Genomic DNA, 13,998 nt, shown 5'->3' with positions numbered 1-13,998 from the left:
TTACCACTTTGGCATGGAAATAATGATTCTCCGCACTGCTCTCTTCAGGGTACTCTTCACCTCTTGGTTCCTCAGGGTGTAGATGAAGGGGTTCAGCAGGGGAGACACCACTGCATAAAAGACAGAAACTATTTTGTCTCTGCCTAGGAAGTAGCTGGATATAGGCCGCAGGTACATGAAGAGAAGGGTCCCATAGAAGATGGTGACAACCATCAGGTGGGATGTACAGGTACCAAAAGCTTTACGCTTGCCCAGCGCAGAGCCCATCTTGAGGATGGTGAATAGGATGCAGCCGTAGGAGATGAGGATGACTGATGCGGTGGCAACCCCGTTGAAGCCCCCAAGAGCAAGTACCAACACTTCATTGGAGTGAGTATCAGAGCAGGCCAGTTTTGACAGAGGTGGCCCATCACAGAAGAAGTGGTCAATGATGTTGGGGCCACAGAAGGACACCCTCAGGGCAAACCCTGTGAGCACCAGTGAATCAAAGAACCCAATCATGTAGCATCCAGCCAAGAGGGAAACACAGACCTTCTGGGACATGACAACAGGGTAGTGCAGTGGGTTGCAGATGGCAACGTAGCGATCGTATGCCATCACGGCCAGGAGGTAGCACTCCACAGTTACAAAAGCAGCGTAGAAATACAGCTGTGTGAGACAGCCAGCAAAAGAAATGGTCTTCTTTTCTGAAGAGAGGGTCAGGAGCATTTTGGGTGTCACGACTGAGGAGTAGCACAGATCCAAGAAGGACAAGTTGCTGAGGAAGAAGTACATGGCGGTTTGAAGTTGGGAATCAAGCCAGACTGCAGAGATGATGCCAAGGTTTCCCATCATGGTGAGGACATAGATGAGCAGGAAAATCACAAAGAGCATAACTTGGAGGTCGTGGCGATCTGTGAACCCCTTGAATACAAACTCTGTCACCATGGTCCAGTTTTCCCAAGCCATCAGTGTCCACAACATCATTTAGACAACATCCATCTCTTGATAGTGCTTGTGCTCATCACCAACACAACAATGTAATTAACGTGTCCTCAAAAAGGTTTGTACTTCGGGAGAGGGTAAACACATCAGACACAGGAAAGATTTCCAACCCAGTGCTTCCATGATACGTGTCCCAGTGTAACTCTTACCAGGAGCCAAGGATATGTTGTCAAGGAGAAAAGGCAATTTTTGTTCCTGAGACAATGACCATCACAAATCTTTGGCATGGCCTCTAATCAGATCTCTCTTACCTGCCTGCGTGACTGCATTGCCTAGAATCAGCACTGACTTAAGGAAAACAACTTGCTCTACCTCCCAGCTCACGTTAGCCATCAGAGCTTCTGGGAAGCACATTTATTCCCAGTCTCCTTTTCTCCCGTTTCTTTAATTCTACATGATGTTGGATGCTCATGTACAGCCACGGCTCCAAGAGGCTCTCGTCTTCACTATTTATAGCTTTCCAGCTTAGGTGGTTGGGATAAACTGCCAACAGCCTCATTGGCACATCACCCCATGACAATCATCTCTGGGTTTCCCTCCTCCCTCTCTTTTTTCTTTCTTATATAATTGAAAAATTCCCTTAGTGATTTTAAGAGTTAGAGGTCTGGAGCTATTACTGCCTTATCCCTTGAGATAAGTTGTCTTCTGGGAGACAGAATAGGCCAAGATCAGAAACTGCTGTGAGATTATTAAGAAACGGCATCTCCTAGAGACAACATCTCAGTGTCTTGCAACTATACAAACACTCAAGCCAGAAAGATTGCCCTGTCTTTCCTCAACCTTGAAAGTCATAAAGAAAAGTCTACCCATTCCCAAAACAAAAAGTTACCAACCTACTGAAGGCCATAACGCTAATACCAAATGAGGAAATGGAGGTGGTACTGAGGACCAGAGAACAAGACTTGAAAATAGCATTACACTAGCAACTCTGTGTCCCCCGCTGAGTATACTATCATAATACTCATGGAGGGACACAATCCGGATGGGGAGAGACCACTTGAGGAGCAAGCACTGATGTTGGCTTGTTCTCTGCCTGGGGTCCGGGGAGTACCACAGGGTTCATCCTCCTTAAGCTCTTGAAATGGAGAGAGAAATCTTGGGTGCTATCGTGCTCCATGTGCTTGATGACCAGGGCACCATGCCTAGTCAACATGGGTTTACAAAAGGTAGATCCTGTCAAACTAACCTTCCATGACAAGGTGGCCCACTTAATGGATGAGGGGAAGGCCATGGATGTGGTCTACATCAACACTGTTTCTCCCAGCACTCTGATTGAGAAACTGGATCATCCAAAGGGTGGTGGTAAATGAAGCAAAATCCAGCTGGAGGCCTATCACGAGTGGCGTCCACCAGGGCTCAGTCCTGGGTCCAGTCTTGTTCAACATCTTTATCAATGGCCTCGATGAAGGCATTGAATGTTCTCTCAGTATATTTGCAGATGACACTATGCTGGGAGGAAGTCTTGATCTGCTTGAGGGTAGGAAGGCTCTTCAAAGAGACCATCCAACAGTACCCAAGCAAGGTGAGTAGGGTAGACCCAGAGTCCTGGGCTAAATTCAGCCAACACTCCAGACCTTCAGGCCAGATGGTGATGATGAAGCACGTCTGAGGTTAAGCCAAGTCAATTCCCTGCTTAGGCTTGGGCCCAGCAGTTGCTAGGTTATGTCCATGCACAAGCAACGCTACAGATCAAAAGAGTCCATAGGTGTGCATAGCTGTTGCTGTACTGGAAAGCAGCACTTCTCTAGCATAACCCAGGAGGGGAATAAGGGCCTTGGGCTGAGCTTAAATAGACCTCATGGGCAAATGGGCAGAGGGGGAGGATGGAGGCCACAGCTGAGGCTGGTCAGGGCCATTAAGGCCTATTGGTTCACTCTGGGAGAGATTAATCTCTCTCTGAATGTTTCTCCACTGAATGTAGGAGAAGCCAAGAGTCACCAGCCCAGGTGTGGATTTCTAGGCCCTTGCTGTCCAAGTGAGGACAATCCCACCCTTGCTGGAAACCTCTGAATGTTCTGAAATTGCTCTAAACCCATATTCAATTTTTCACTAAGGTCAGCCTGAAACCTCTGCATGGGCACAAGTCTCTGGAGAAGCATCACGCAAGCTGGCCATTACTGCCATTGTGTATCTGTGCTTAGTGACTGCTCATCCACATAATGTCTCTCAGATACACACAATGGTTTTCAGAACTCCATTTCATCCTTTTTCTCGTCTCTTCTCTGCCCTTCTCTTCTTTCCTTCTCCTCTTCTTCTGTCTCTTCTTCTTCCTCTTCTTATTCTTCCTTTTCTTCTCCCTCTTCTTCCTTTTCTCTTCTCTTCCTCTTCACTTCTCTCTTCTCTTTTCCTCTGGTGAACCCTGCCGAAGAGCCCTGGGGGCCTTCTCCCCGGAGAACCCAAGGGACCATATTTACAGCCTCTTCACCCAGCAGTTCAGCTACTGAAGTTTGGGAAGGAGGACATCTCTCTTCACATCTGGCAGTCAGCAGAGGTGATGTGGACATGCAGATGTTCTCTGCTGCATTTGGGGTAGATCCTTGGCTCCCATCACTGGGCAGTAGCGGAGGCACAGGAGGACCTGTAGCACTGAGACAAAGCAGAGCCTTGCCTGCGTTTCGACAGTAGGGTTTCTTCTTCGTGTCCTCTTTTTCTGGGCTCTGTTGGAAAACAGCCTTATCAAAGCAGGTTTTCTTTGTAATAGCAGGGATTAATGCTTTATGCAAATTCTTTTTCTTTTACTATGCCAGCTAAAGCAAGATGCACTGATTTACGTTAGTGTTAAATAAGGGTGACTCTCGTTTTGTTATGAGGAAGCGCAGCATTTCAAGTTGTCAGCAGAATAGAGTCAGATTCAGCCTTGGGAATCAGCAGATTTTCAAATCAACTTAGTTTTCAGGTAAGCATCTTAATGCGCATGGTTGCAAGATGCTTCAGTATGCTGGAGCTCATAAAGGTGTAAATCACAAGTTTACAAATAGATGTAAATCTTATCCACTGTAACTGATATATAATAACTTGATAAATTTGAAGACTGGAATAATAGTGAAAAGCCAAAGAAGAGAAGCATCTGGAGGTCATTCATGTTGTGTCATCTGTGATGTCAGAGGGACTGTCACTTTCTCCAAGTTTACGAGGTTCCTCTGAGGTGTCTCCTGAAATAAATTTCAAAGTGGAAGGGAATAAAGATCTCATTCTTTTCTTAAATCTGAATACTGGTGTGCTGGACTAAAGCCCTTTAAGTGTAAAAGCACAGAAATACAAATTTGCCATTTGTATTGCTTCAACTCACTCCCTGCTGGTTCCTCAGTACCTCAACTGGTACTGAGGAAAAAAAAAACCCACGTGCAATTTGGGTTTAGAAAATATAGTAAAATATACCAAGACATGGCAGTTACCCTGGTGATTGGTTGGAGTGAAATAGGGTCCAAAACTGAAACTGTGTTTTTTTCTAATGTTGATACTTTTTCTTCCTTTTGCCTCAGCAGATAACGTCTGGTCATGGGAGGAAATCACACGCAGATTAAATTCATCCTCCTGGGAATTTCCGACAGCCCACATGTGCAGGCTCCTCTTTTCGGGTTGTTTCTATTGATTTACATTGTGACTTTGGTAGGGAACATTGGGATTATGGTCTTGGTTTGGGTGGTTCCCAGCCTCCACACCCCCATGTACTTCTTCCTCACCCACTTTTCCTTTGCTGATGTCTGCTATTCCACAGTCATCTCCCCCAAAATGCTAGCAGACCTGTTATCAGAAAACACCACCATTTCTTTAGCTGGCTGCGTGACGCAGTTCCATGGCTTTGCTTTCTTTGCAACTGTCGAGTGTCACCTCCTGGCTGTGATGGCCTATGACCGGCATGTTGCTATCTGCAACCCCTTGCTTCACGTGACCGTTATCTCCAGTCACATCTGCCGGCAGCTGGTGGCATCATCCTACCTCATCGCCTTTCTCAGTGCCGTCGTCTACACAGCCTGCACATTTGGGGGCTCCTTCTGCGGACCCAACCAAATCGACCACTTCTTTTGCGACGTCAATCCCGTGCTAAGGCTCGCCTGCTCCGACACCCGCAGCAACGAGATGGTCATCATTGCCTTTGTCGCCATAAACGCGGTGGGCACGAGCATGGCCATTTTGCTCTCCTACACCTGTATCCTCCGCACGGTCCTGAGGATGCCCTCAGCATGGAGCAGGTCACGAGCCTTCAACACCTGCGCCTCCCACTTCACAGCCGTTTCCCTATTCTACGGGACCATATTCTTCATGTACCTACAACCTGCATCTAGCCACAGCAGCCTGGATAAGGTAGCCTCCATCTTCTACACCGTGGTCACCCCCATGCTCAACCCATTCATCTACAGCCTGAGGAACAAGGAGGTGAAGGATGCTCTGGTGAAGTGCAGGAGAAGGATGTTAAACTGCTGTCAACATCAAAGAGCTGTATCAGCCAGGAAATGAGCAGGTTTTCTTCTGTGAGGAAGCCTGTGATGCAACAAAGCAGTTGGCTTTTGCCCTAACCCTCACAATTGCACATAGGTTCTTCCACATTTTCGGCACAACATCAAATTGCAGTATTTAGCCCTGAGAAACAGACCCCGTGATCACTTCCTGCTTGGAAGGAAACCTGAAGTGGGAGCCTCAAACTTTAGTTCCCTCTGCAGCCACCAGCTGGTGGGAAGAAATTACCCTGAATTATTCCAGAACTCTTTCTCACAGAAAGGACAAATCATAGCTTTATTGGCTTATAACTTTTTTCACTGATAAATATGTATTTTTCTGGCAAGATACTGACCATACCCCCAAACTCCAATAAAATTCCTCACTGTGAACCTGGGAGTTATTTCTCAAAGTTACACTGCTGGGCTGGGAGGAAACACTTTGGAAGAGTAAGTGCATTTTAAAATTTACTTTCTGGGGGAACAAAAAGTAAGATAAAAGTCTTGAAAAGATACAGCGTGTTTGTTCCTGACTTGAACTATGGAAAAGCTGGATCTGGAGCTACACCTTTAAATACCAAGGGGAATTCCTCTCCCAGGCTACACATTGGGGCATACATCTTCACTGACAGTGTAGGCAGTGTAAGTAAAAATACAGGACGATGAACTGTGTTGAAGCTGCCCGCTGTAAGGACAATTTCTGCACAGTGATAGCAGCAAGGGGGGGACTGACATTCATTTCAAGTGGTGCTTTGCGTTCCTCTTGGACCAAATCACACCACGAAAACCAAACTTTCTTTTAAAAATTAGCTACGTGTCTAGTCCCCGTAATTGAAAGACGGTCCCAAACATATAAACTGTGGGTAGATGCTAGCTGTCTGGGTCTGCAAAAAGCCCTAAACCAGCAATTCTGCAAATTATGGCTCAGAAAGGAGCGGGGGACATAAAGCATGGTACAGGGATGACCACAGCACCAGGGAACCAGGAATCCATCATCTTTACCTGGCAGATGGGTGCAAGAAAAAGCACCCTAATTTCTGCTCATCCTAATTAATTCCATGGGGCATCTGCTGTTTCTTGAGCGCACGCTCACGAGCGTTTGTGATTGGGTGCAATTCTGCAACTTCCTTGCAAAACGCAGCAAAATCCAGGTTGTCAGAATAAGTTCAGCAGAGAGCCTTCCTCCTTCTCACATGCTTGATTTTGGTTGCCCCTTGCCACTCAGACACCACCTGTGCTCCTCTCCGGAGATATGCTGCAGCAGGAAAATCTCTTTCCCTTGTCTAGCATGGAAATTAGGTTGTATTTTGGTGGTGAAGTATTTGGGTACTCTGGCAGTGGGAGAGGAGACGTTGCCGTCGGTCAGGGAGCAAGTGCCTTCCACTTGCAGCTGAATGATGGAGCCCAAATCAACATGATTAGAAGCTAAAAAGTCTGGCAAGTCAGAGAGGGTTGCTATCGGATATTTTCTGTCTTTTAAGACCTTCAGCGTATCTGGTTTTTCTTCCTTCTACTTTGTTGGACACTTTTGCTTATGGTACACATATAGAAATATAAAACCATAAAAATCCTGGGTTGGACCGCAAAAGATCATCGGCTCCAACCTCTCTCAAGAAAGGCAGCCATGAGAAACGTAATACGTGGCACTCGCTGCTGCTTGATGAATTACCCTACTCTGGGCATCCTTCTTTCCTCTTAACAGTCTTTCCAAAGCAGAGAGAACTAAAATGCTCAACTATTTCTCCAGACTCGGTGTTAGGTCCCTAAAAGAGGTCTGGATTGCCGTCGCCTTGTGTGTGGTGGATCCAACTCAGTGAACTTCCCAGAGGAACTTTGGTCTAAAGTGCAGGGAAGGCAGAATTATAAACTCCTGCAATAGAAGAAACTGGGTTGGTTTCCCTGGGAATACTTTTTCTACTGAGAGCATCATCATTGCATCATTTTGCTTCGATCTTTGCAGAGAAGGGATCCACCAAACTTAGAAAGAAACCCATGGCTGCACACACAAAATTCCCGCTTTAGAAACGTAATAGAGATGCTGTCGGCAAGTGGTTCTGGCACCTCAAAAAAAACCCCAAGCAACCTTTTGGGCAGGAAGAGCTGGCACCGTACCCCTTCAGGTGCAGTTAAATCAGCCCAGACGTATTAGAAGGAGCAAACAGGGTGCTCTGTAGATCCTTCAGAACCTGTCCCATATTGGTCTGAGCATTTAAGACTGTATTCATACAACCTACCCTTATCAATCTAAAAATTAGTTACCAATTCTTTAGCTTGAGATACCTCATCAAGATTTATCCTCTAGATAAGAGAGGACACATACTTCACAGCGATGCCTAACACAGGTGAGAAGAATGTTGATTTTTTTCCTGTTAGAATGAAGGTATTTCATTCATTATTTTAATGAAATTTCCTGGAGTTGTACAGGAACAATTCATTGCCCTTTAGTGATAAGGGAGTGAGATCCTGAAAATAAAAAGAGGTCACAAGGCAGGTTTTAAGCTGTAAACTGGGAGATACAGATGGCTGTGGAAGAGCATTTTGACAGGGCTATCAAGGGTCTTGGAGCTAATTTCCAGTGTGTGTATGAAAAGACCAAGAGGGAGGAAGAAATAGCTGCCCGCAAGAAAATACAGACGATGACTCAAACTGTCTATGGTATCTGGTGACTGGCACAAGCCCGTAGTAGAAGGAAAGCAGGACTCAGAAGTGCTTCCAAACTAAATCTGGAGGCCTAAGTAATAGGGTAGGGAAACAAAGACCCTTGGCATCAAGCAAATCTATCTTACAAAGCCAGCAGAACATCCCTCAGGATGTTCTTCACCTCCCTGTTCCTGAGGCTGTAGATCAGGGGGTTCAGCATGGGCACCACCAGTGAGTAAAACACAGAAAAAATTGCCATGATGGAGAGAGACGGGACACAGCTTGATGCAAGCAAGAGTCAATTTATTGTAAAGAATCATTCCTTTTTATATGCTCTGAAGACAACATGCTTTCTTTCAAACATACGGTGTTCATGGGCTACATCTGATTGGTAACGTTTTGCTGTCACAGCAGCATCTCTATCTTATCATGCTAAAAGAACTTCTAAAACCTCGTCAGACAGCAGCTATACCTTAACAGTAGAGGACACTTTTTCCTGGAGCCTGTCCCAGCAGGGGGCCGGAAACGATGCTGCCACCTTGTTTAGTTTTCCGAGGTTCATGGCCTAAAGGCTCCATCACAGTTAACTGTTAACCTGGCAATGCTTGAGGCTTTGTTTCTCAAGCTGCATGCCACAAAAAATCTTGTCTGTACTCAGGGTGTTGCTGGGACTTGGTCAGAAGTTCAAGGCAAGGATAGACCCATGGAAGATGGAGACTACAGTCAGGTGGGAGGTGCAAGTGGAGAAGGTTTTTCACCGGCTCTTAGCAGAGGGCAGAGAGGATGAAAGCGTAGGAGACCAGGACAGCCAAGACGGTTACCATCTCCACCAGTACCCCAAGGCCAAATATCAGACGCTTGTTGACTGAGATGTCAGAGCAGCAGAGTGCTAGTGGTACGGGGCTTTCGAGCAAGATGCTTGCAAAAGGTTAAAGGGCGCTTGCTAATAAATTGCTTGCAAAGGGTTAAATGGTGCTTGTTAAGGGGGGCTTACTAACAGGATGGTTTGTGTCAGAAATGACCTTGCATTAATGATGCCTACTATGTGCTCTGTGAAAATAAAATGATTTCTTTGACGAGTTCCAGTCACCCCATTGGTCTAACGAACTCCTTATCTGTCCGATGAATTCCTTGCTTGTCTCGTAATTGGTGATAAATTCAGGCAGAGCATCTCACTGTAGCTAGTTCGAGCTCCCCCTTCTCCTTGAAGGTATACAAAACCTGCTGAAACTAAACTTACAGTTTGGATCAGAGTCAGGGGGGTAACTGAGCCTGCACAAAACAGAAGGTTACTTGCGGTGACGAAGAGGAGCCATCCGACTTCATCCCCATGACCCTCAACGACCACCACCAAACAGCAGTGCACAGGCGCAGTGGGGAGGAGTTTATGGAAATGAATTCTTGGGACTAATTTTAATACAAAGCGGGACAGGTTATGCACATGTATAGGTGTATTGCAAAATGATATTAATAATTGCAGATGGCTATGTGGCGGTCATATGCCATTGCAGCCAGAAGGAAGCACTCAGTGGTCCCAAAACCTATGGAAAAAAAAAAGCTGGGTGTCACAGCTGACAAGAGAGATTGTTTTCTTCTCCATCAGAAAGTTCATTAATGTTCTCGGCACCACCACTGATGGGTAGCAGGAATCTAGAAGAGATAAATTGCTCAAGAAGAAATATATGGCTCTCGGTCTGATTTTCCTCAGCCATCTTCTCCAAAAGCACTGCCACTTGTGTTCACAAAGCAAGAGTAAAAACAACAAATTAGCAGAGAGACTCAGCACCAGAAAACACCATCAATCCCCAGTGGCGTACTGGCTAGGATTCTCGTTGTCAGAATTTGTTTAATTTTAAATCAACATTCATCAAAACCACACAATTTGGCAAAGCAGTGGAAATTTTATTTTGGTATCAGTCACTCACGAGTGGTTCAATTTTTCATTCATTCTGAGATACATATATAATATCTATTGTATATTCACAGTATGCATGACATTGAAGTGCAATTCTTATGATTTCTAGTTGAAGAAAGGGTTTGGTGATTCCTACTGAACAAATTAATTATATCAGAAATGAAAACAGACTTTTCAGAGAAATTGAAAAGGAATATAATTTCTGTGTACTGTTTTCCAGCACGCAGCATCAAAACAACACAAGTAAATATGACATAACTTTCTGCATCCATAACTGATGTTTGAACATATGTACAGAAAAATTCCATTTAACACTACATTTAGGAACAGTCCCTGTCCAATACTTAATGCTCTGTATTAACACCACCACTTGAAGTATTTATTGATGATAAAATGCTTTTGAAAGGATTAAAGTGCAGCAGAAAAACATTACAATACCTTTGAACATGCTTTGCTGGGTCATTGTGGAAGAAGAGGATTCAGAGAAGGTTTTATCAGTTTAAGAACTTCTCCTGAAATCTATAGGTCCTATATTGTGGCTGGAAGAGCTCTAGCACCTGGTAGGGATATAGTCCACCACACTGGTAAAAAGTGTCCAACCTGCCAGACAGGATGACTATGAATGGGCTCAGGCCAAAGACAGCTGAGAAGAAAACGGTCCAAGTCCTCAGCCAAAATCTCATGGCCCTGTTATATTTCAGAGCCAAGCCTCAACATTATATTTTGCTCCAAGAGGTAACTTGGGTAATGAATTGCGGGTCCATGAGAACACCCAGCACATGCTCAGAAAAAGTCTGGGCATTTCAGCATGTCTCCTCACAATCAGCTTCTGGTGGTCCTTCAATCAGTACTTATTTCTCCCATTACACAATACACTATCTAGAGGCAAAGGTATCACAAATTAATCCCACAGAGATAGAGACAGACTACGCAGTGGACAATAACATACAGAAGAATTATCAGAGCTTCCCTTCAATCTCAAAAAGGACCCAAAAGAGAGAGACCACATTCCCATCACTGACGAAATGTCAAAGCATTTACCACTTTGGCATGGAAATAATGATTCTCCGCACTGCTCTCTTCAGGGTACTCCTCACCTCTTGGTTCCTCAGGGTGTAGATGAAGGGGTTCAGCAGGGGAGATACCACTGCATAAAAGACAGAAACTATTTTGTCTCTGCTTGGGAAGTAGCTGGAGACGGGCCGCAGGTATGTGAAGAGAAGGGTCCCATAGAAGATGGTGACAACCATCAGGTGGGATGCGCAGGTACCAAAAGCTTTATGCTTGCCCAGCGCAGAGCCCATCTTGAGGATGGTGAATAGGATGCAGCTGTAGGAGATGAGGATGACTGATGTGGTGGCAACAATGTTGAAGCCCCCAAGAGCAAGTACCAGAACTTCAGTGACGTGAGTATCAGAGCAGGCCAGTTTTGTCAGAGGTGGCCCATCACAGAAGAAGTGGTCAATGATGTTGGGGCCACACAAGGACACTCTCAGGGCAAAGCCCGTGAGCACCAGTGAATCAAAGAACCCAATCACGTAGCACCCAGCCAAGAGGGAAACACAGACCTTCTGGGACATGACAACAGGGTAGTGCAGTGGGTTGCAGATGGCCACGTAGCGATCGTATGCCATCACGGCCAGGAGGTAACACTCCACAGTTACAAAAGCAGCGTAGAAATACAGCTGTGTGACGCAGCCAGCAAAAGAAATGGTCTTCTTTCCAGAAGAGAGGGTCAGTAGCATTTTGGGTGTCACGACTGAGGAGTAACACAGATCCAAGAAGGACAAGTTGCTGAGGAAGAAGTACATGGCAGTTTGAAGTTGGGAATCAAACCAGACTGCAGAGATGATGCCAAGGTTTCCCACCACGGCGAGGACATAGATGAGCAGGAAAATCACAAAGAGCATAACTTGGAGGTCGTGGCGATCTGTGAACCCCTTGAATACAAACTCTGTCACCGTGGTCCAGTTTTCCCAAGCCATCAGTGTGCAAGAGACTCACAGGTCTCAGGCAGGGAGGCAATTAAGATGAGCCAAGTTATGATGACTTAATTAGCGTGTTTTAATCCTGTGCTCTGTAGAGCAAGCAGTAACTTCCCCAGTACTTTCAAGCAGCTCCTTTACATGCCAAATGCAGGCTAGAAAGGCAAGCTTAATGCTAGACAAAGGTTGTGCCATAACTATGTGTCTCAAAGGCAAGGATTTGAGAACAGTTTAATGTATCATCCCTTTCTCGGTGAGAAAGGCTCCACCTGCCAGCATGCCAGGCCAGAATATTCTGCAATTATTTTATTCCCAGTCCCGTCACTGCTTGACCCTGAAAACTCTCACTGGCCTTTGTTCTAACTTGACACCAATTGCACTGCCATCATTCAAAAAGGTACTCAGACACCACTCCTTCTGGTTTCCTGGAGATGGTTGGGTTTTCTACAGTCTGAACTACTTCTGTCCTTGCATCTGTTACTGGTTTCCCCAAGGACATCATTCAAAAGGCATACAGACAGGTTCTGCACCTTTTCAGTTCTGAGGAAAAGTAGAGAAACAACAACACACAAAGTTACAAAAATATCCTATTAAATTCAACAGAAAACAGGTGTGATCATCTCAAACACAACAGCCTAATTAACATGTCCCCAAAAAGGCTTGGGCCTGGGGAGAGGGTAAACACATCAGACATACTAAAGATTTCCATCTTAGTGGTCCTGTGAGACGTGTCCCAGTGTGACTCTTACCAGGAGTCAAAGATATGTTGTCAAGGAGAAAAGGCAATTTTTGCTCCTGAGACAATGACCATCACATTTCTTTGGCATGGCCTCTAATCAGATCTCTCTTACCTGCCTGCGTGACTGCATTGCCCAGAATCAGCACTGACTTAAGGAAAACAACTTGCTCTACCTCCCAGCTCACGTTAGCCATCAGAGCTTCTGGGAAGCACATTTATTCCCAGTCTCCTTTTCTTCTACCTGTTTCTTTAATTCTACATGATGTCGGATGCTCATGTACAGCCACGTCTCCAAGAGGCTCTCGTCTTCACTATTTATGGCTTTCCAGCTTAGGTACTTGCGATAAACTGCCAACAGCCTCATTGGCACATCACCCCATGACAATCATCTCTGGGTTTCCATCTCCCACCCCCCTCTTCTTTTCTTCAGATAGAATTGAAAACTTCTTTTAATGATTTCAAGAGTTAGAGGTCTGGAGCTATTACTGCCTTATCCCTTGAGATAAGTTGTCTTCTGGGAGACAGAATAGGCCAAGATCAGAAACTGCTCTGAGATTATTGAGAAACGGCATCTCCTAGAGACAACATCTCAGTGTCTTGCAACTATACAAACACTCAAGCCAGAAAGATTGCCCTGTCTTTCCTCAACCTTGAAAGTCATAAAGAAAAGTCTACCCATTCCCAAAACAAAATGTTACCAACCTACTGAAGGCCATAACGCTAATACCAAATGAGGAAACAGAGGTGGTACTGAGGACCAGAGAACAAGACTTGACGAGAGCATTACACTAGCAACTCTCTGTCCCCCACTGAGGATACCATCTCCCATAATACCCATGGAGGGACACAATCCGGATGGGGAGAGACCACTAGAAGAGCAAGCATTGGCTGGGTTGGGTGCAGAAAGTGTTGGCTTCTATTCTGCCTGGGGTGCGGGGAGTGCCACAGGGCTTTGTCCTCTTTAATCTCTTTAAATGGAGAGAGTCATCTTGGGAGCTATCGTGCAGCACGTGTGTGATGGCCAGGGCATCAGGCCTAGTCAACATGGGTTTACAAAAAGTAGATCCTCTTGAGGAAACCTCATCACCTTCTGTTACAAGGTGACCTTCTTAATGGATGAGGGGAAGGCAGTGGATGTGGTCTACTTGGACTCCAGTATACCTTTAACACTGTTTCTCTCAGCATTCTGATGGAGAAACTGGCTGCCACTGGCCTGGACAGGCAGACCCTCTGCTGGGTTAAGAACTGTCTGGATGGCCAGGCCCAAAGTGTGGTGGTAAATGGAGAAAAATCCAGCTG

General features: G+C 45.5%; 3 protein-coding genes across 3 annotated transcripts; 1 reads left to right on the top strand and 2 right to left on the bottom strand.

Moving 5' to 3' along the window:
* On the bottom strand, positions 1-927 carry LOC311191071 (olfactory receptor 5AP2-like; the record flags this gene model as incomplete). Its single annotated transcript, XM_084263168.1, has 1 exon — positions 1-927. The coding sequence occupies one exon, from the start codon at positions 925-927 to the stop codon at positions 1-3; it is 927 nt and encodes a 308-aa protein (XP_084119294.1).
* Positions 928-4,482: 3,555 nt separating this feature from the next.
* Positions 4,483-5,442, top strand: LOC311191069 (olfactory receptor 5AP2-like; the record flags this gene model as incomplete). The annotated part of the gene is made up of 1 exon (XM_084263165.1): positions 4,483-5,442. One exon carries the CDS (start codon positions 4,483-4,485, stop codon positions 5,440-5,442), a length of 960 nt encoding a protein of 319 aa, XP_084119291.1.
* Positions 5,443-11,012: 5,570 nt separating this feature from the next.
* LOC311191068 (olfactory receptor 5AP2-like) lies at positions 11,013-11,960 on the bottom strand (the record flags this gene model as incomplete). Its single annotated transcript, XM_084263164.1, has 1 exon — positions 11,013-11,960. One exon carries the CDS (start codon positions 11,958-11,960, stop codon positions 11,013-11,015), a length of 948 nt encoding a protein of 315 aa, XP_084119290.1.
* Between the last annotated feature and the right edge of the window lie 2,038 nt (positions 11,961-13,998).

This window comes from Gallinula chloropus (assembly GCF_964237585.1).
Source record: "Gallinula chloropus genome assembly, chromosome: 4".
NCBI lineage: Eukaryota > Metazoa > Chordata > Aves > Gruiformes > Rallidae > Gallinula > Gallinula chloropus.
The sequence above is the reverse complement of the archived record's forward strand: the minus strand, read 5'-3'. Positions and strand labels throughout refer to the sequence as shown.